The 22,209-nt window shown below is 40.0% G+C and overlaps 1 protein-coding gene across 1 annotated transcript in view; it reads left to right on the top strand.

Moving 5' to 3' along the window:
• The first annotated feature begins 8,934 nt into the window (after positions 1-8,934).
• fam20b (FAM20B glycosaminoglycan xylosylkinase) overlaps positions 8,935-22,209 on the top strand; it is a 29,917-nt gene continuing 16,642 nt past the window's right edge. The window contains exons 1-5 of the mRNA XM_041790403.1: positions 8,935-9,091; positions 10,578-10,825; positions 12,216-12,302; positions 18,037-18,146; positions 20,095-20,266. Coding sequence (XP_041646337.1) covers positions 8,963-9,091; positions 10,578-10,825; positions 12,216-12,302; positions 18,037-18,146; positions 20,095-20,266 — 746 coding nt within the window. The 5' untranslated portion in view covers positions 8,935-8,962. The remainder of the gene's footprint in view (positions 9,092-10,577; positions 10,826-12,215; positions 12,303-18,036; positions 18,147-20,094; positions 20,267-22,209) is intronic.

The raw sequence follows: 22,209 nt of genomic DNA, 5'->3' as shown, positions 1-22,209 counted from the left end.
GCTTCATTAAAGTAAAGCTCACAATCCACACTGCTGCCAGTAAAATCTCATCAAAACAAAATTCTTAAAACAGCTCTTTTAGCTAACCAGTCAACGACGGACTCACGCTGACTGTAACATCTGATGTCGAGCATCCCTACTGTGGTGTCTGACCGGGTATCCGTATCAGTTTTTGTGTTTTTTTCTTTTGACCAGTGTTGTATCAAAGTGTTTTCCCTCTTGATTTACTTGCAAAATGATGAAATGTTGATGAAGAAAAGGACTAAATCAGGTTGACCAGAAAGGTCCTGCAGAAGGCGATCCTGATGTGTAGAGGGTGCTGTCCTTTATTTGATGCTAAATTGTGACCCTGATGAGCACATCCACTCTGAGTTTACATGATTTTATTTCGATCAGGTTTCAGTCAGAGAACAGAGTCATGTTTGGTTGATTATTCAGGATGTTTTTTGTTTCGGGTCGATCGTTCCTGATCGTCCTCGTTCCTCATTTCAGATAATCTGAGTTTAACAAACGTGAAGCTCTTTGTTCGTCCCTCTGTGTGAAGTCTGACCTGAGGGTTGGAGGCGTGTTAAAGGTGTGTGAATGTTGTCACCGGCTTCATTCTGTTTACCAAAAACACCATTGACACCTTCGTTCAGGTGACCTTTGACCTCTGACCTGTAAATGTATGTGTATGAGTGTGTGCGTATGTTTTTGTGTGGCGAGCGCCGTGACCTCACTGCTGAGTGATGCGCTGAGAACCAATAAACACCTTGCTCTTTTTTTACTCCACCTTATAGTCCGACTCTGTGTTTTTTCCAACTTTAGTCCTAAAGTGAAGCTTTCATCGGGTTTGAAGGAGTCTTTTACCCTCAGTGTAAGACAGCAAAAAGACACAAAAACACTTTAAAATGCAAAATAATGGAATTGAAAATGCAATAAAAATGCTGCAATCAATTGTGATTAACTACAGTAATCTTTGACAAACCTTTTTTGAAACAGCTCCTCATCAATCGTAGATCAATCCCCACCTTCAGCCTGGTGCTCCTGATCACTGTCAGAGCTGAGAACAGAAGCTGCCTTGGTATTTTTAGTCCTAAATGTCTCTTTTTTCCAGTCTAAGAATTAAAGCCACCAGGGCTGTCTTCAGGCACACTTTCCCAAGCCATGGATTAGTTTATAAAGTCTTTGTTTGCTCAGGGAAAATCTCATAAAAATCTCATAAAATCTCACAAAAATCTCTAAAAATCCAAGAAAACATGGACCGGTTTCAGCCTTCACAAGGTCTTTATCAGGGTATGGCTCCCATGTTGTCAGAGAGTTAAAATGTAGAGAGCTGTGACGGCCCGTTTAAGCTAAATTAGATTCTATTTGTTGGAGAGGGTTTCATTAAAAATGTGAAAATACTAGGTCAAATAATGTCAGGAGAAACAGTTTCTCTTTAGTAGAATATAATCAAGTAAAATCAAGGTATCTATCATTTTTTATGCTTCATCACTATCAGATTTTCAGAAAGAATTCACCAACAAATGTTGATTGAGCCAGTGTTATAATTGACTTTGACCTTTAAATATTCATCCTTTACCTGAAGCATACGGATCATTCAGAAACTCTTCAGACCCGCTTCACTTTCATCAGTGTTCACTCTGATGCTACGGTCATTTATATTCCTTTTTTATTCTCATTATAAGCGAGGCTACCGAGGCAAGCAGTTGGCCTAGTGGTCTAAGGCGCCACCTATGTACATGGGCGGCCCAGGTTTGAATCCGGCCTGTGGGCCTTTGCTGAATGTCTCCTCCCATTTCTGACTCTATCCACTGTCCTCCTCTGTCACATAAAAGCCCAAAAACATATCTTGATATCCAGTAAGAACAAAGTGAAAACAGAATTTTTAAAAGTTTGTAAATTTATTAAAAATAAAAACTGTAATATATCAAGTATTCAGACCTTTTCCACCGATGCTGTAAATCAGTGATACTCAATGTGTGGGTCATTTGTGATGATTATGGCTCTCAGTTTGAAATATCCCCCAGAAAATCTTAAAACTGAAAATTTAACCTCAGAAATTAACCATTGCAAGTTACATTGATCGGTTTGTTTCCCACATTTACACTGTAGGCTTTAATTGTCAACCTCTGTTTTTGTCTGCATATTTCTATTGCCCTTATTTGCAATTTTTTGCTGCTTTAATTCCATTTTTACCGCTTTTAGCCCATTTTTGACACTTTTATCCTGCTTTTTGCAATTGCTTTGCCCCGTTTTTCGCCGTTTCTGCCATTTTTCGCCCATCTAAGCTGTCTTTTGCAATCAAATGCCACTTATTTCCCGTTTTGCCACTCTTTCATGCTTTTTGCCCATTTTTCCGACCCTTTTTTTCTGATTTTTGCCCTCTCAATTGCTCTGGTCCGTCTCTGGCTTCTTGCTCGCTGTCGTCTCGGCTGTGGTGGCGCTCTCGCGGTGCTCCGCCGCCCCCTGGTGGCCGCGTGCTGCACACTGTTTGGAAGTGTTGACGGCGGGCTGGGAGGAACCGAGCGGAGGAGAGGAGCCACTACCGGGGGGAAACGAGGAGGGGATGAGCCACCGGGACTGTTAGCACCAGGACACGTTAAACTCCACCGACAAAGCGACACAGACAGCAGGAGGAGGAGAGTTTGAGAGCAGAGGTAAAACTACCAACGACATCCTGTTAGCTGGTTCATTAGCTTAGCTAGCTGCTAGCCTGTAAGGTGTACAGCGGTGCTAACAGGCTAATTAGCTCTGTAGTAATGATGAATGTTTTTACGGGTAAACTGAGCTGCTGGGATAACAAAGCTGAACTTCCCGACTGTACGGAGTGTCAGAGTGACATGAGCGATGTTGAAGTGTCTGTGTTAAGCCAGTGTTTGCTAACAGTTAGCTGCTAGCTGGTGTTAAAGGAGGTTAATGAAAGAGTGATTGTGTACAGAGCAAACTGCCTGCGTGGCTCCAACCATCATCCACACTCTGTTGAACAGTAGCATTAACCTGGCTCAGGTGAGCTCTGTTAGCGTGCCAACAGTTAGTCTGTTCAGCTTCTGCTTTAGGGCTGATAACACCTGGATTAATGTGGCATCTGTAATTAATGAGCGAGGCCTCAGGTGTGTGATGCTACATGGTTCAGGTCCAACAGGTGAGCAAAAGAAGGTCACAGGTGATCAGATAAGCTAAGATGTACCTCTGCCTTTATAATCTCAATGTACAGCAGCAAGAGTGGAGTCAACACGCCAGCCATGAAAGAGTTTGAACAATAAATAGAGGAAGAAGAGCCTGCAATTAGGACGAAGAATAAATACAAAATAGGAAATATAAAGATGTAACTCAGAAATAGTATTTACCACTGTTATGTACATGTTGGATATATTACAGACTTGATATGGGGGAGATATTTATATACATACACAAACATGCATATATAGACGTGTGAACAGATGATCAATTATATAAATATGGTTAATTGCACAGGGATTATTTGGAGCAGTTATGGACTCTAAGAGCTGCACAAAGGAATGGCCTTCAAAACCTCTTCTTCACACACTTCCAGTGGAGCATCCTGTCGCTCATGGACTCCTACGTGCAGTGTGTGTGTGTGTGTGTGTGTGTGTGTGTGTTGAGGAGTGGTTGGGAGTCTTCACCATCATTGAGGACAGTTTGACTGTCATCCTCCTCTTCCCCACCTCCTCCACAAGCTCCAGAGGACATCCCAGGACAGAGCTGGCCTTCTTAATGAGTCTGCCCAGCCTCTTCCTGTCAGCTGTGATGCTGCTCCCCCAGCAGACCACGCCATAGAGGCCAAAACAGAGACAACAATCAGGACGGGAGTGTAAACTGTCTCCCACCCATCCACTCAGGGCAGACGTGAGAGTGTGATAATATCTGTCTGACAGGGCTGCAGGATGCCATCAGAAATTTGTATTGAAATATCTTTATTTTCTGTCATACATATTGTGATATCAAAAAATGAAGAGACACGCAGAATGTGGTTTCTTTGTTGATATGCGGATATTTATAAATTCACTGATATAGTCACGATACGTAGGGTGTAAATAGCTGCCAGTGCTGATATCACACCTATGATACTGTACATGCCTGATAAAATATCAAAAATTTAATCAGAGAATTAGTGTTTTTATGTGTCTAAGGTCGCAGGAAGGAGCAGGATTTTGTTGGATTGCTGTTGAACTTGTTCTCCTTGCTCTTTCTCTTCCTGCTGGGTCTATCTCTCCTCCACCCTCCATCACAGACGCTTCACTGCTTATTATTATTTATTCAGCAGACAGTAAATGCGTGTCATTTAGTCGCTCTATCATCAGGTGAATGTTTGCGTCTGTAACAGAGCAGAGGAGAAAGACAGCTGCATCTTCAACGGCCTGTTACACCGGCTAAGAGTAAGTTTTGTTTTAACTGACTTTTATTCAGTGTCATTTCAACGCTAGTTGGCAAGTGAGATTTTTCATTTCCTCTTCTGAGTCCACATTTCCTGCTTGTTTGTAATTATGGCTTAAAAAGTCTTAAATAAATCAGTTGGAAAGTTGAAATTTTGCAGATTAAAAAGTTGCACAAGTCCTATATGGGGGGGGGGGGACTCTGATTCTTTTTGTAGAGGTCATACGTTTATGAGACAGAAGTTGTAGTTTGTGAAGTTGAAAATTTATCAAGAAAAAAGAAATGGTCAGGTTTATACCCAGGAATTTACAAAAATAAAGAACAAAACGGATATAAAACATTAGAAACTTACAAGACAAGAAAAACCTTCCAGTTTAAAATATGGTACGTGTTTAAAACTTATTAATTACAGAATAATACATTCAAGTTTGAAAAACTGTTTATTTAGGAGAAAGAAAAGGAAATTGAAAGAAAACAAGTTTAAATTCACATTAAAAAAATCTACATATTCTTTTTAAAAGTTATTAATTTTACAAGTAAATATTTTTTATTTTCTTTATTAAACAGTGCAGCATTCATGGAAATAAACTTTTTGGGGTTGAGAATGTTGTAAATCAAACTATAACTGAAATCTTCCTTTTTGTTTTTAAGATTTATGTTTGGGGCTTTTTAGCGCCAGAGGAGGACAGTGGATGGAGTCGGAGATCGAACGAGTGGGGAGAGACATGCAGCAAAGGGCTGCAGGCCAGATTTGAACCTGGGCCACCCAGGTGTACACAGGTGGCGCCTTAGACCGCTAGGCCATCTGTGCACCCCAAACTTAAATTTTTCAAGAAGAGAAAACCCTGACGGATGAAACTGAGTATATTCTGTTTGAGATGTAGCCGATGAATATTGATCATCAGCTGATTTTACTGCGGTTATTGCCAAAAAGAAAAAAGAGGAGGCATCTGAAGAGATGGAAAGTACAGCCGCTTAATCAGTTGAAGAAAACAAGTCAATGAGAATCAAAACAGGTTTCATAAAATGAGAAGGGGAGTGGAGAAGAGCAGTCTGACTGGATTCAATCAGTCATTTAAGGAGAGAGGACACAAGGATGTGAAAAGGTATTATTTATGAATGAGAGGCTGAAACAGACGCAGCTATGGCAAGAATTCATGATGTAAAGAATTATTTCCACCTACAGATCAACGAAGGATGCTAGAACAGGTTTTGCTGAATTAACAGGGTAGTGGAGCTGCCAGTTTAGCAGACTTATCCACACCCACGCGATCCTTAATCTGGTTCACTATCACCTGTGTGTGTGTGCAGAGCCTTAAAATACCAGTGAAACTTCTTATAAAGCAGGGCGTTTACCGTACGATTGAACTCTAAAACAGGTGTGGTGGAATGTCGGCTGTCACAGTGTGACAGAATCGTTAATGACATGTGAACCGCACTTATGATTGATCTGATGGTTGGCCATGAATCTTCGGGCTCTCACTGTTGGAGTTAAATCAGGACTGATGTGACAAATGTCAGTGGAGTTTTCTTTGTCGAGTCTCACTGATGACGTCAGACCTATAGGCTCAGAAAGCTACAAACAGATTGGATGTAATTACTCAGAATATCCTGTTGCTTCTGACATGAACAGAAAGAATGTGCCGTTTATCCGCGTCGCCCTCGTTTTGCAGATGTCTTTACTGTTTATCTTGTTCGCTATGAGACGTGGATGTTTGTCCACTGAGTTTGCTCTGCCTGTAGCCAAACAGTGTGGAGTAAAGGTCATCCCTGAATATAATTAAAGAAAACGGCTCCTGTCGTTCACATTAGAGAGCCGGCTCAGAGAACCGGTTCGGTCATGAATGGCACATCACCATTTCCACCTCTAGGTCCACAGATATTTCCTGCTTGTTGAAATCTTTGATGGTGGAGGAAAATGCACTTAAACCCATTTAGACTGGATGTAATGTATGTTTGCATAAATACCTTAAAGACCGGATGAGACGCTGGCATGCTTCAGCCTTTAAGAATAGATGGAACATGTGTGCGATCAGGATTAACGCACTAGTTTTGACCAATGAACTGCAACAGGGTTCCCTGGAATAACCAGGTAGAAGGCAAATGGGATGAAACCATTTTGTTAATAGTCTCTACATGGAAAAGTAGATGGAGAAATTATTTTTTTTTTTTTTAAGTAGAGTGGGTGATCCAAGCCAGTGGGATGGGTTCAGCGACATAACATTATCATACGATTAAGGCACAGGTGTTCATTACTAAGGTGAAACACAAGCTCAAAGCACACAGCTGTTGTGCATCAAATTAAACAAAAATGTGGTACGTTCGACTGTAGGCTTGGGGAAAATATTCCAGCTCTTAGTGGAAGCAGCATGCGGATTCCTAACACTTACTCGAGCTGCTCCAGGACATTCATTCTCCTCATCCTCAGATCACAGCTGAAAAAAAGCTCACCAACTTTGTATTATTCCCTCTTGTTAAGAAAATATCAATCTGATATTGAAGTCTGTGGTGAATTGGCTTAATGTGGTAAACTAGCTCACTTAAGGAGCTGATGTTTGCTTTTTTATAATGTGTTTAAGGTCAACTTAGTAAAAATGGCTATTAAACAATTCTGAATGACATGTCATGATGTGTTCAAGGGCAACATCAACAAAATGAAAATTCAGTTTTTGATGAGAAACTTGTCCAGCTATCTAAAACAGATGTAACAACAAATCCAGCATCCAATCCAATCCAACTTTTAAGTTCTCAAAGCGTTTGTATTTCATCATTAGATCTGCAACAGTGGTGGAGAAATGCAGCCATTTTTTCTGCCCTTGCAGTTTTTTTGATGATTTAAAAAAGGCTGGTGAACTCCGGGAGCAGTGTTAATTTTGTCAACTAAAACTATGACTAAAAATGTTCGTCGAATCCGTGATATTTCTCAACTGTGGGTAAATCTTTAAAAAAAACAACACAGCTGTATCTATTCTGCCCCTCAGCTGTAGAAAGCAGGGACCCCAGGTTTAGCAAAGTACAGAGAACACACTTCCATGACAAGGTACCAGATTTAGGAAAGAGAATAAATGCTTGGACTAAAAATAAAGACTAAAATGTGAGGACTTTTTATGGACTAAACTAAAAAAGGATAGAAATGATTAAATGTGACTGAAACTAAAATGCATGTCATTTAAAGACTAAAACTTAGACTAAAGTTAAGATTGGCTGCCAGAATTAACACTGGCTGGGAGAAAGGGTATAGCTTGGATTTAAAGCCAAGGGTTTAATCTTTCAGGTGTTTTTTGTCTCTGCTACAAAGGCTGAGAAATAAAGATTTCAGTGAAAGTTAAAAACAGGCTTACTTGCTGTTGTCATGGAGTTTTAAGATGCAGTCTGACAGTTTACAAAGAAAAAAAAAACACCCCAGAGTTTGTGAATCTGCTCATTGCTCTCACTTACACCTACAGTGGGGAGCAGCTAGTTGGCTGTGCTAATGAGTTGGTGTCAGTTTGAAATTGTACGGCCTATGGCAATTTATATTTTACATTCAGACAAGGTTTTGTTTGAACTTCAGCGTAGCTGGTGCGACCCAAAGCTGGACCCCAGAAGTCTTTCTTTAAGTCCTGACGTGTACTTGTTCTGAATTCAGCTCAGTAAACACGCTGTGGACACGGTTCAGTTTTAAGTTGATGCTAGAGATTGTTTACAGTAGCAGGATGCTGGTTATTAACTGGAATATTACGATGCTGAAGCAGGGTTATCAAAATGATTTTAATGATAAGAGCCGTACAGTCTGACTGAATGTGGGGGCTTTTTTTTTCAGTATATGATCGAGTAAATCTTTGATCACATACAAACTTGGCGGTCACATGGTACAAAAATCCTAGGATTTGAAATAAATGATATGACATTGTTTGTAGACACAGGCAAAGATAATGAGGGTGATAAAAATGCGACAAACTTAAAACTAACAAACATGAAATAAATATAAAGAGAATGTGGAAAGGGGGGAACAAAGTCTAAAAGACATTTGAAGACTAGAACATTTTCTGTACTGCCCATCCCGTTTAGTACTGACATGGGAACAACAGGTCTGTGATGTTAGTAGGATGGAGGACAGAGGGTAGCTCAGTCATCAGGGACCCTCCAGCAGGACCCTGGGTGTATTTTATTGTATCATTAAAACCAGAAACCGTTTTCAGTATGTTGAGCTCTCTTTGTGGTTCACTGCCATGATGTTGACCACATCTCTGCTCTCATCGATCATGCTTTTATATTGTATGTCCACACACGCTCAGACTGGCGTTCACATTCTGGACAGACTCCAGCTGGGCTGTGGATCGGGGTCAGTATCTGCCCTGGGGGGTTTAAAGATAGAGAGAGAGGACAGCCAATCAATGAGTTTATTGTCACTAATGTCTATCTCTCTGCTTCTCTCCTTAGGGGACTTCCTGTCTACTCACAGCGTAGCTCCACCCCTCGAAGGGTCCATCTAACGGGGCAGTTGGGCGGGCGGGTGAGCAGGAGTGGGAGGTGCCATGTATCAGGGGTGAGGGGGATCGGCTGCGGGGGACACTCACAGCGTCGGGTGAGGAGGGGGGAGATGAAGCTTAAACAGCGCGTGGTGGTGCTGTGTGCCGTGCTCCTCCTGCTCGGCCTCGCCAAGATCTTCCTGCTGGATGGAGGCGAGGGCTCGGCCTCCAGCCGCCGGGACCTCCGAGCCTTCCGCAAGGTTAGAGAGTACATGTGCAGACAGGAGAACATTTTATATTAATATTATCTTTAAAGGATTAAAAACATGATTGTAATTTATGCAACTGAGGATGAGATCTGTTCAGAGACGGGCTCTCATCTCTGATTGGTTCTTGCTGGTTGACTCTTGTCCTTCACAGTCCTACATGAATTTAGGATTGTGCCGGTATCAGAATGTTAAACTTCAATGTGAGGCAAGAAAATTGTTATGAATTTGTATGAATGATGTGTGAGTTTACACCGGTTTCCTTTGATTATCCCATATTTGACTGGCATTTTATAAACATATTTCTGTGGCTCATTTATGATCTGAGTTTCTGGGACATTGAACACACTTTTTCCTCTCAAAAACTGTCAATTCAGGTACTGTTTAGGCACCGTATAAAAGTTTTATTTAGAATCTTTATAAATAAAAACCTTATTGATACCTATCCCTATTCATCAGGCACGCTTGTACGTTGTCATATTTCTATTTAAACAAGTGGAGCAGAATTCATACAGCTGCAGATTGACACAAGAAAAAAGTGAAGTTCATTCAGAAAGTATTCAGGCCCCCTTCACTTTTTTCAGTTTTGATATATTGTCTTAAACATGGAGGATGTTTGCAAACTCCAAGCAGGCTGTTTTGTGTTTTGAGGAGAATCCTTCGTCTAGCCCAGTGATACTCAGCGTGTGGCTCTTTTGTGATTATTTGTGGCTCTTTTTGTCTTAATTTTAATTATTATTCCCCCAGAAAACCTTAAAAAAGGGAAACTTTTTGCCATTTTTAAAGTTTTGCCCTTTTTACCCATTTAAGGTACCATTTGCCATTAAATACCCCTTTTTTCATATTTTTTTGGCCCTTTTGTAGCGTCTTTTTGACACTTTTATCCCATTTTTTAACCGTTCTTTTCGTCCGTTTAAGCTACCCTTTGCCATTTAATAACACTTGTTTTCTTTTTTCCCAAATTTCGCCTCTTCTTTTTGCCACTTTTTTCCTATTTTTGCTCTTTTTCACATATTTTTGCCACTTTATGCCCATTTAAGCTACCTTTTGCCAGTGCATAGCCCTTGTTTCCTATTTTTTTGCCCATTCACTCATTTTTTGTCACTTCTTACCCATTTTTGTGACTTTCTGACCATTTTTCCACTTCTTCTCCTCATTTTTGCCCCTTTTCACCCATTGTTTACTGCTTTTTGACCATTTTTGCCACCTTTAACATATTTTTTTTGCTACTTCAAGCTGTTTTTGCCATTGTTCACCTCTTAGATTGTGGCTCTTGCAAAAGTATTTTAACAATTTGGCTCTTTGGTTGAGCAGGGTTGAGTTATTCAGTCTCTATGTTAAGGAAAACTTTAAAAAGGGATAATGCTGGAAGTCTTTTTTTCTAGCTACTGTATCATTGCCTATTAGGTGTGATTCAAAAAAATAAAAGCTGCCATGGCCGTCTGTTGGAGCATCATCAGGTCTGTTTTTCTCTCCACAGATGGAGGCCAGTCTCTCTCTGTCACGGGGGGCTCGCCTCACCCACACCCTGCAGTCTCCGTGGGAGATAGCGAGTCAGTGGGTGGGTCCCAGGGAGGTGTACCCAGAGGAGACGCCTGAGCTTGCGGCGGTGCTTACGTCACTGAGTACAGCGAGAATCGAGCGGGCCGATGTTGGCTACAAGGGGACGCAGCTGAAAGCCCTGCTGGTGCTGGACGGGGGTCAGAAGGTCGTCTTCAAACCCAAGAGGTAGAGCTGGGCGATATGGTCTAAAATTGATATCCCGATTTATTTTTGCTATATCCCAGTACACGTTATACAAGCTATATCGTGATACTTTAAAATGTCCTGTAAGTGGCTGTATAATGTTTAATTTGGCCCCAAATGACTCTAGTTTGGTGATTAAAATAGACTGTTCTATTGGATTTTTAATAAAATTGTATGTAGAAAGGGCAAAATCAATATAAAGTCAAATTTAACACAGTTTTATTTTTGAAAAGGACTTCATTAAAAACTGTGCTAATAAATCGAAAAAAAAATACATAAATCATGAAATACTTACTTTACAGTGTATGGACAGTCCTGAAATGTTTTCTGTTATGTTTACTCTTGCTGATTATAAAATAATTATTTTCCTCATTAAGGGTGAAGCAAACCTACATAAAACTCACCAGTCCTGCATGCAGCTGATGGCTAAAAACGCTGCAGTCTAGTCCACCATTCAGGCTCACAGCTGTGATTATATTAGTCCGTTATCTGTGCTGACGAACGCTGGACTAGTTTCTGACAAGTTCATAACACGGGAGCATTTTTAGAGCTTATTTAAGAAGCTCTCCTGTGTGATCATTGGGGGTTGGGGGGGTCGTTTGGAGGCAGGAACTTTTTAACTCCTCGTTGTCTGTGTTTTGAACCGTTAGGCTGAGATAAGGCCCTGTAGTTGTGGTGAAGGGGATCATATTTGTCCGCTGCTGGGCCATCTTCTCTCTGACATGTTCGATTCTGGCAGGGAGTTTTTAGCACAATGCTGGTGCCCAGGCAGATCGTGTATTCTGGGTTAAGTGTCTGTGAAATTTTTCAAATCCTGGCTTTTCGACAACACTGGGCTCATGTCTGTATTTTAACGATTACCGCGTGAATACGACCTCTTCCTTTTAAAGCTGAACCCCTGGCAGATGACAGAGCCAGCACTGTTCCTCGTTGTTTGTCCCTGAATGCAGATAACTAGCCGCTAACTCGCCACGCTGCTCTGTTTACCCATAGTGTTTACCTCCTCTTTCCTCTGCTGATACAAAAACGCTCATGTGCGGAGGAGGGTTTTCTGAATGGGTGGGGGAGTGAGCTCTCTGCCGTAAGAGATACGTTCAGGGACAATGGGAGAAGCGAAACTCCAGTGAGAAATGCACGCTGATGGCTCATAACTTCCACATAATTTATACTTGGATGTCCACGATATAGTCATTTTATACATCATGCATGACAAAAGCCGCGATACATCGAGTATACTGGATATATCCCACCCTGACAAAGAGGTCAGACTGTTAGCAGGCGTGGAGAGGAGGGGTCTACCTGTATGTCTGTACCACAGTAATTCACCTGTATGTCTGTACCACAGTAATTCACCTGTCTCTCTCTCTGCCAGGTATAACAGAGACTACGTGGTGGAGGGCGAGCCATACGCAGGCTACGACAGACACAACGCTGAGGTGGCTGCTTTTCACCTGGACAGGTACATCATCAGAAGATGGAGGGATGCACAACTCAGTGAACCATGTGTAAACATGCAATACACCACAACAAACATCCATACAGTAATGGACAATTTAAACAATTTTACAGACAAACAGCTGTAAGGTGAAAAGAAATGAGACAATAATGGTGTATAGGATTATAAGAGACTGCTTCACTACATAAAAACACGGTGCAGGACTAAAGCATTGCCAGACATGTGAAACCTGAGACGGCAAACAAATTTAGGACCATTTTGGGGGGTTTAATGTGTCACACAGTGTTCTGATAGAGTACTCAGATTACTTTTTTTATTGTAATGATTAATGTAGTATGTGAGTCTTAAAATTCAAGAAATGTTTTTAGTTATTTTACTCATAAAAACTTAGAAATTTCAATTCTCCCTTTGAAGCCATTATAAAAAACAAAAGAAAGTCTTCAATTTATCAAGTACTGTGTCTGTTCCTCTCCTTCCTGTTATAATGATAATAATAATAATCATCATCATAACTTCATTTGTAAAGCACCTTGAAAAACAGAGCTTTACAAAGTGCTTTGAATCAAAATTTAGACACAGCGTCATAAGAACACAACAAGAAAGACTAAACCCCAGAAACAGAAGAACCCATGAAAAACCCCAACATCATAATCATCCCAGTAGACTCATCATAAAGCCCGAAAACATGACAAGTTAGAAATGCATCATAAAAACCCAAACAGATAAAATTCCACAGCAAACGTAGAGACCAAGAATAAAAAAGCTGACACAAAGCTGAAGGCCAAAGCAGCTGTGTCAGTGGATGCTTTGTTAACAAGTGAATCTATAAAATATAGCAGGGAGGACGGCATGAAACCCTGGATAGAGCTGGGCAATTAATCGAAAAATAATAGAAACCGACATTTAGAGCCTTTAACCGACGAAAACCTGCCATGTCAATTACTTCAATCTTTTTCCCCTTGTAATATCTCTCTCTACTAATGCACCACCCCCTGAAAAACAAACTACCTAGCTGTGTAGTCACATGATAGGCAGCCAGGTAGTTTCATTTCAGCTGTGTATTTTGATTTCAGTTGTGTCAGTAAATAACCATAAATGGTTAATCTCTGCATGCTCCTTTCAGTTATTCGTTTTAAAATTATACAAATATTTACAGAACAGAGTCAGAGGTTGGGGATGGAATAATCGTTCGTTAATCGTAATCAAGGTAAAAAGCCCAAACCATGGACTTATTCTCATTAAGATGAATTTTTTGGATAAAAAAAGTTGCATCTTATGCTCTATTTGCACAGGACTAGTGTTACCAAGGGACCTCTGCCAGAGATGGGGACTCGAGTCCACGACTTGGACTCGAGTCGCACTTAAGTCACACACATCAGTGACTTGAGACACCTTCTCTGTAACGCACGCTAAAATGTTGGCAGATTGCAGGCTTCAAGCTTCAGTCTGTTGAGGGCAAAAGTTTCAGAATAACTAAACACTCTCCTCCTGCATTAAAGCTCCTTTCTGACCACAGAGGATCAGCATCAGTGCTGTGTGTGTGTGCACTCCAGCTGTGTGTGTCTCCGTGTCGGCCGCATGAGCCAGGGAAACATTAAAATATTATTTGTTTAATAATTCATTGGTATCATACGTTTATGGGGAACAAATTAATGTTAGAATCTCTGCATTGCAGCTTATTGATAATGAACAGACATAAAAGACGATAGGAACTATAAAACTTTAAATACGGTTCATGGAGGCAGTGAGAAACAGAGACAGATAGATAAGAGGCTGTAACAGATCAATGAGTAACTCAGGAGTCAAGGAGATTTCAGCTGAACTAAGTTTAAGTTCAATTTAGAATGATTTTATCTATATAAAGAAATTTACACCATAAATGGTGACAGAAGTTTCTTAAGAAGAATGGAGGGAGAAATACTCAGCATACTCTGTTGAAGATCTGTCTGAGTGAGAATTAGAAATGCTCATTCAGTTTTTATTTTATTTCAGATTAAACAGTTCATTAACAGTTAGGGTTTTTGTGTTGGTATAAAATTACTACCATTAAAGAAATATGTCTGACAGATAACAAGAACATTTACTCTCCAGTGTCTCAGTGTCTGTCTCTATCAGTGAAGTCTGACTCGTGTCTCTGTAGTGTTTCATATGAACACAGAGAGGAGCTTTATTAAGAGGAGGGCTGATGTTGATCGTGTTTTTGAGGGAAAAAATAGAGAGCATGTGTTTCATCTTATAGCAGAGGTACATATGATGTAGAAAATACATTCCCAACAACAGAACTGTGGCTAGTGGAAACACCAAGTGGCTAGTAGCCATTAGTCACAGTGGCTGCCTGGTGTGAAAAAAGTAAATGTCAAGCCCTGTTCATATGTAAGTGTACACATACACACCACAGTGAGCCGGCCACAGACAATACCCCACCCTACTGATGGTGATAACACAGTCCAGGATTTAGATTCCTCAGAACGATACAGAGGTCTAAGCAGACTGGACTTCAGAGGCAGACCATAGAAAGCTCATTACAACCATCTGAGACTTGAGACTTGACTTTGACTTGCAAAAAATGACTTGTGTGCATCTCCGACCTCTGCTAATTCATGATAATCTCACAGGACCTCTGTGTTTTAACCCTTAGAGCTCACAGCTATTTTTTTCACCATCATGGGCTGAAAGAATATATCTACTACAGTAAAGTCTCTTGATTTTGTTTAAGAAGTTATAGGACTCTAAAGACAAAATAAAAAACAAATCTGAATTTTAAACTCACAGATTTTGATATATAACACACACAAAACATTAGTGACTGAGCATTTTCTTTGCACAGACTTGTTCTCCCATCATTTGGGGACATAATGGTAAAAAAAACCCAAAAACATTCTGTGACTAACAGTTTTAAAAATATCTACATATATACAAAGATAAAGTCCATGCCAAGGTTATTATAGTTAACTAAATAACTAAAACTAAATTCAAAAATCACTTTACTTAACTGCAACTAAATAAAAACAAAGCTTTACAGAAAAAAACGAAAACTAACTAAGACTGTATAGTGCGCTTACAAAACTAACTAAAATAAAATAAAAATGGAGACAAAATATCCTTAGTTTTTAGTCTTTGACACAACCATACAGACTGGCACCTACACCAGAGTCTGGAGAGTGTAAAATAGCCTGAATTAACTGGTTAAGACTTCAGAACAGTGTTAGTTTTATGTCTGGAGTTGTATTCAAACATCATCTTGATCTTGAAGGTTTGACGTTCCCCTCAGCCCTTACATCTATCCATTAAAAACTAAAACTAACACTAAAACTAATTAAAATGAAACTGAAATGAAGCGTTTTTGCAAAATAAAAACTAAACTTAACTAACAAACCAGCAGTAAAAACTAATATAAACTAAACTGAATTTGAAAAAAGAAAGTGAAAACTAAAAAAACTATTAAAATTTCCAAAACTTTTATAACGTTGGTCCATGCACTTTTTTCCAGTTAGATTCATTTGTGCCACTCCTCAAAGCAGTAGACACGCAACTGGTTGACTGCCCCTCCCACAATGCATTGTAGTAAACAACATGGCAATGCCCTGGGCAGAAAGCCGAAGTAAGTGATAGAAAATGGATTAAAAAGACGCTTATTATCGCTTCTAACCATGTGGATTCAATCTGTAAAGACCCTGAAAAGTCATCAAAGTTCTGGGCTAGCTAGATTGGTGTCCTTTAGGGCTATGGAGACATCAAGGGTAGTAAACGAAGGACAAGAAGGTCAGCTTTCAGAGGAAAAAAAGAGGAAGTGTCTATGACTTATGGTTAAAAGTTCTTAACATTTTTATAGACTTGTCACCTCTTGTTATTTACGACAACACCGTCCTCAGAGACCCTGGAAAGTCAGCCGAGTTCTGGGCTCTCTAGAAAAAGTTCTGTAAGAGTTATGAATGCATGGAGAACATAATCAGAAACACACAACGAAGAGCTTTCAGATAAAAAACAATGAAGTGCCTACGACTTACGCTTCAAACATGACCAAGTGATTTATAAAGGGGTGTGCCTGTGGCACAGATCTGTGCCACGTAAGCTCTAAGGGTTAAATCCACGTGAATCGACTGTCTGTACTTTGTGGTGTAAAAATTCCAGTAAATTATCGACCATTTTTCAGCTTACACAGGTCCACAGGTAATTCTGATCTGTACAAATAGGCATTTCTGTTAACCTGACATGCCAGATGACATCCATCTGGGAAAGCTTCAATAGAAAACGTTTGAGAAAAGGCAGAGGATTTGAAAAAAACTCGGAGTGTGATTGGGTGAACGTTCTGTCTTTTACATCAGAGCAACAAAACACGTGATGTAGCTGCTATCAAGCTGCACGTGCGCTGATTGGTCCTGTCACTGTCTAACCAGGTCCAAACGGTTCAGACGGGAGCTTTGCAAGATGGATTCACCAGTGAAAAACAAGGAAACAGGCGTATCCACCTGCTTTGCAGGTTACATTTCTGTATTTTAGGGTGGTATTTTGTCTTTTTTACAGCATGTGTGGCTTTTTCTTTCACCTTTTCTTATGAAAAAAATAATAGAGGCTTCGCAGGACATGGTAAGCAAAGTTTTGACTTATAGAGGTTAAGTTAAGCATTTGTGTAAAAATGAATTTATGGTACTTATTTATTTAAACTCCATTATCCAAATGTGCGCACACACTGCTACTGTCCTCACACACACAGCTCTTCTTCTCTTCCTCTTACAGGTCCCTGATCTTAGTTCAGGATTATTTAGCCACACATTTAATGCATAACACAATTCATGATTGGAAATATGTCGCTCAGTGTTCAGGGGTTAGGCGGAAACAGCTGATCTCTGTGAGGAGGATTGTTGTGGATGCGTAACGACCCAAAATGAACAGAACATAGAATAATGTTCACAGCATCAACTGCATAAAAACTGTTAAAAATAACTGGAGAGGTTCATATTTAACATGAGGTTATCAGTATGTATAGGACGCATGAAGAAAAAATCACCTACAGAACATTTTCTATTGCATGAATGTTGGAAATAGAAGTTGTGCACTTTCATTGCTGCAGCCATGCAGCATCCTTATGCTTTCCTTTAGAAATGTCTGTTAATTCGAAGGCATTACAGACTTTGCTATCACATGCAAATGCACCGCACCAAACACTGACGTGAAGGGGAAATTCACAAATTACAAGAGCACCCTAGGTAATACTTATCCTATGCTAATGGGGCATTAGCTAAAAAAAAAAGTCTATTGTATTTGTCATCTCAATGAGGAGCTTATGTTTTTCTTTGTTGTCAGACTGTGAGCATTTTAAAGAGCTGTGAAGGTTTTCACCTTGGTTATTCTGTTATTAGGCTGCACAGTTACACATTATTGGCTGTAAACTAGGCTGAAGGATGGCGGGAGAGTTTGTAGAGTCAAAGGAAGACATGGCTGCCTACTGTTTTTGCATACATGCATGACAGTTTTGATTACCCCTTGTTTCAACTACTGGCCGTCTGCAGTCTTCCTGAGAAGAGTCAGTCGTGTCTCATCAGCTGATCTTATTCAGGTTTTCATCCCGTCTTGATTAACGGGACAACCCTAGTTTTAAATGTTCGTGTTGTAAAAATGCTCTAAGGTGTTACTCTTTCAGTGTATAACAGTAAGGTAACGCAGTAATACGTCCTAACATTTTACTGCCACAGCGGTAACTGCTTCAGTAATATTATACTCTTTGTTCTTCCTGCAGGATCCTGGGCTTCAGGAGAGCGCCTCTAGTGGTGGGGAGGTATGTTAACCTACGGACAGAGATGAAACCTGTGGCCACCGAGCAGCTGCTGAGCACCTTTCTAATGCAGGGTATGTTTAATCCCTTCTACCTGTTATCCAGGTGTGTCAGAGCAGAGTTTGTGTTAGACTTTCTCGGTGTCTGTCATTTTATTTCAATTTATAATTAAATTAGCCCACATTTAATATTCATTGTAGTGTAATAGTTGTTTATTAGACAATGCAGCATACAGAGACAGTCTTATCTGACTAAGACGTTCCTGAAAATTTTTATTTCTTGAAGTTTTTGTAAAGTTCTGAAAAGACTCCTATATAGAGGACATCCCTGTGTGCCATCTCACTCCTGCAGACATTTATAATACATCATTACCCCGTCTATACAAGGGTATAAATCAGTGTTGTTCCATATTTCCTGGCAAAAATATATTGATAAATGGACCCCAAACACTTACGTATTGATTCAGACAAACTTTCAGGACCAGAATGGTGGAAGCAGTTCGTTTTCAGACCACTAGGTGGTGTCAAGTGTTTTCAGCTGAGGGTTTTAGACTGAGGTTGTGTTCATATTTGAATGTGACGCTTTGATAAGGTTCTAGGAAAAACCCATCAGGACTGATATTGTCAGGTTTAGGTTTTATTCTTTAAGGCAGAGGTTCTCAACCTTTTCAGCCCAGGACCCCCAAAAATAAAGGTGTAATAGAGCGGGGACCCCCACTGCACCTGAGGGTGGTTGAACACAGTCATGCACAATCTAGAATCTTGTGCAGACAAGGCCGTCCATAAGGGGGGATAAATGGGAGAGCTTTAACCTGAAAAATAACTGCTCTTACCAAAGAAGCAAGTATATTTTTTAATAATTTGTGTGGTAGACAGCCTTCTTAAAAATGGATTCAATCCCTTATGTTGAAAACAGAAATAAAATGGGTTAAAAATGACTAGAATAGGTTAATAGTGGCAAAAAAAATCCAGAAAAAGTGGTTAAATTGGATTTTAAAAGTAGCAGAAACTGGTTAGAAGTGGCAAAAAATGTGATACAATTAGCAACACAAATAAGCAAAAAGTGGCAAAAATCGGTTGAAGTGGCAGAAACGGGCATAGATGGTGGTAAGAGGAATTAAAAAGTGGCTAAAATGACTTTAAATTGGTATAAGTGGGTGGAAAATGTGGTAAAATGGGATGAAAATTTGATATAAACTGTAAAAAAGGGTTGACTAAGACAGAAAAATGGGAAGAAACTGGTAGAAATGGGTTAAACTGGCAAAAATGTGCATATTAAATAGTGAAATGCGGTTGAAATGGACGTAAAATGTGGTACAAACTGGTTAATAGAGGCAATAATGGGTCAACAGAGGCAACAATAGGTGTAAATGGTTTAGAAATGGCAAAAACAGGCAGAAAAAAGTGTTGGCAAGGGTTTGAAATGGGAAAAAATGGGTTTTAAGTGGCAAAAATGTGTTAAAATTGGCAAAATTGGTTGGAAAAAGTGATAAAAACATGTCCAAATTTAGCAAAATTGGTGTAAAGTGGCAACAGTGTAATGTATAAAAATTTTCTAATTTTTTAAGGCGTCTTGTGATCCCCTCTCAGTGTCTCATGACCCCCATGGGGGTCCTGACCCAATGTTGAGAACCACAGCTTTAAGGGACAGTGTCCAGTGGCATGTGCAAATGAAGAAGTGGTGGCACCAGATTTAGTGAGGCCCTAATTTCCATCTTTAGTCCCAAATAAACTGACAAGACAAAGTACCAGAAATTCAGCTCAGTGTTGTAGAAAACAGTAAATAAAACCTACTCAGTACAAACTGTAAAACACTATTCAACACAGTAACATAATTAGAAGACCATGGAACCAGTTCTTGGTCATTTGTTGTTTGCAATCATCACAAAGCTGATCCAACTCCTGAACATTGTCTAACTGCTCTCACACATCGTCAGCATTTTGATTCTGAATGGTTTCAGTGCTTCTTAGAGAACTTCAGACACCTCTCTGTTTGCTGACAGTCGTTCCCTCCCCTCTACAGGTAACAACACCTGCTTCTACGGGAAGTGTTATTACTGTCGGGAGAGCGAGCCGGCATGTGCGGACGGAGAGATAATGGAGGGCTCTTTAACCCTTTGGCTGCCGGATGTGTGGCCGCTGCAGAAACACAGACACCCTTGGGGACGCACATACAGGGAGGGCAAGCTGGCCAGGTGAGACACACACCTGAGTGAACATCAGCAGCTTCTCACACACTGACCCCATCCTTACAAGAGTGTGAAATGAGAGTGTGTCAGTGATGAAATCAGCTAGATTACACTGCGTAACAAATATAACAGTGTCCCAACAGCCATGGATGCTGTGAGGCCCCAGAAATGTTCCTAAGTCCCTTAACATTGATTACAGTGAAAACAGTGACGAAAGAAATTAAGGAATGCACCACATCAGTATGTTAATTTCTGCTTGATATATAGAGCAGAGATTCGAGCCGCATGTGGCTCTTTGGTGCCAAATTTACAATGAAAGCTTTTATTTCTTTTTTCCACGTATTATTACCGTCAAGTGTGTGCGACACAGGAACGTGCATGAAGAAAGAGAGCAGAGGAAGTCCGCTGGTGGTGTGTCTTTTTAGTGAGGTCCTTCACTGAGGTGTGGTGTCTTGTGGTCAAACTGAAACTTCTAATGTCCCCGTTTTACCTATTTTCTTCAGTCACTTCCTGCCGATGCTCCCCCACACTGATTTTTTCCGATGATTATTGCACTTATCATTATTGCGTCATCATCAGCGAGCCTCGCACACATGAGTCTATGATAAGGTAAGTGTGAGTGTTGAGATAATGGAATATCAAGGGAAACTTTTCCAAATGTGGGTGTTTTATTTGACCTTTAATGTTCTACTAATAAAAAGACTGTCTAAAGAGCATGAACAGAAAACCAAAGCTACCAAAGCGAGCTGCATTACTAAATGCATTAATGGATATGTTTTCCAACATCTTTTCCATGAGCTCACCCCAACATACAGACTTTTAAATGCCAACTAATCTCAGACAGTTATTAATAGAATGGCAGACCACCTAAAGGCTAAGGCAGGGAGTCTCCTAAGAAGAGAGGGAGCTAGATAACAGCTATGGGTGGCACCAGCTGTGCGTAAGTTCAAACGTAGCCCAGTTTGAACGTAGATTCTAACTTACGACGGAGTTTATGCTCTCCTAACATTTAAGGTGTTTACCAGCTGTGATAGTTTCAACGTAGGCTTAAGTTATAACTTAAATGTTACACCTAACCTCTACTACAGTGGTAGGCAACTGGCGGCCCGCGGGCCAAAATTGGCCCACTACCAATAATACCCTGGCCCACCAGATAACATTGATTAAAAAACTGATTTAAAAATATATATATATATATATATTTGCTATCACAAAAACGACAATTCCACACAGATTTCAAAACATTTATTCAAAAGTCGTGACAAAATATGATGCAGTAAAATAAAGCAGCATCTACTTGACTTCAGAGCTTGACTAGCTTGAGGTAGGAACTTAACTGGCACATGTGCGCTCTGAGAAAAAGAATAAAAAAAGAAAAATCACTCTCTTTGTGCCACTGTAACAGACAAAGTGCAAAATCTATTTCATGGAATTGAAACAAATAACAAGCTTGACTCAAAGATCAAATAAATAAATAATAACAGCCTGTAGCAAATTCATTGAGTTTAAATAAATAACTTTATTGAATGATGTTTTTATACAAGATATAATAGTATAGATGAGAAAAAAAGTATTTTTTTTATTAGGAAAGACAAGTTTTGCCTGATGAAGATGTAATTCTGGCCCGCCATTGAGTTGATCAGAAAAAAAAATTTGGCCCGACCTCTGCTCTACTAGGTGTAAAGTCCTCCGTAGAATACGGCTCTCATAGTGATAGCTCTAAAAGACGTGATAACCCGGAGGGTGACAAGGAGTTGAGGATTTTACCAGAATGTGGTGCCAGTACTGTGCTCTCCATGATAAGTAACACTGTTGTTTTCCATGAGCGGAGATAATTTCCTCTGTCCGCTGTTATATTATCTTGTGTTAATAGTGATTTCACCACTAGATGTCAGTGTGGTTTTTTATACTGGCTCTAGGATTAGGCTGTAGGCTTCACAATACTGATA

The sequence above is a fragment of the Cheilinus undulatus genome, linkage group 7, assembly GCF_018320785.1.
Source record: "Cheilinus undulatus linkage group 7, ASM1832078v1, whole genome shotgun sequence".
Lineage (NCBI taxonomy): Eukaryota > Metazoa > Chordata > Actinopteri > Labriformes > Labridae > Cheilinus > Cheilinus undulatus.
The sequence above is the reverse complement of the archived record's forward strand: the minus strand, read 5'-3'. Positions and strand labels throughout refer to the sequence as shown.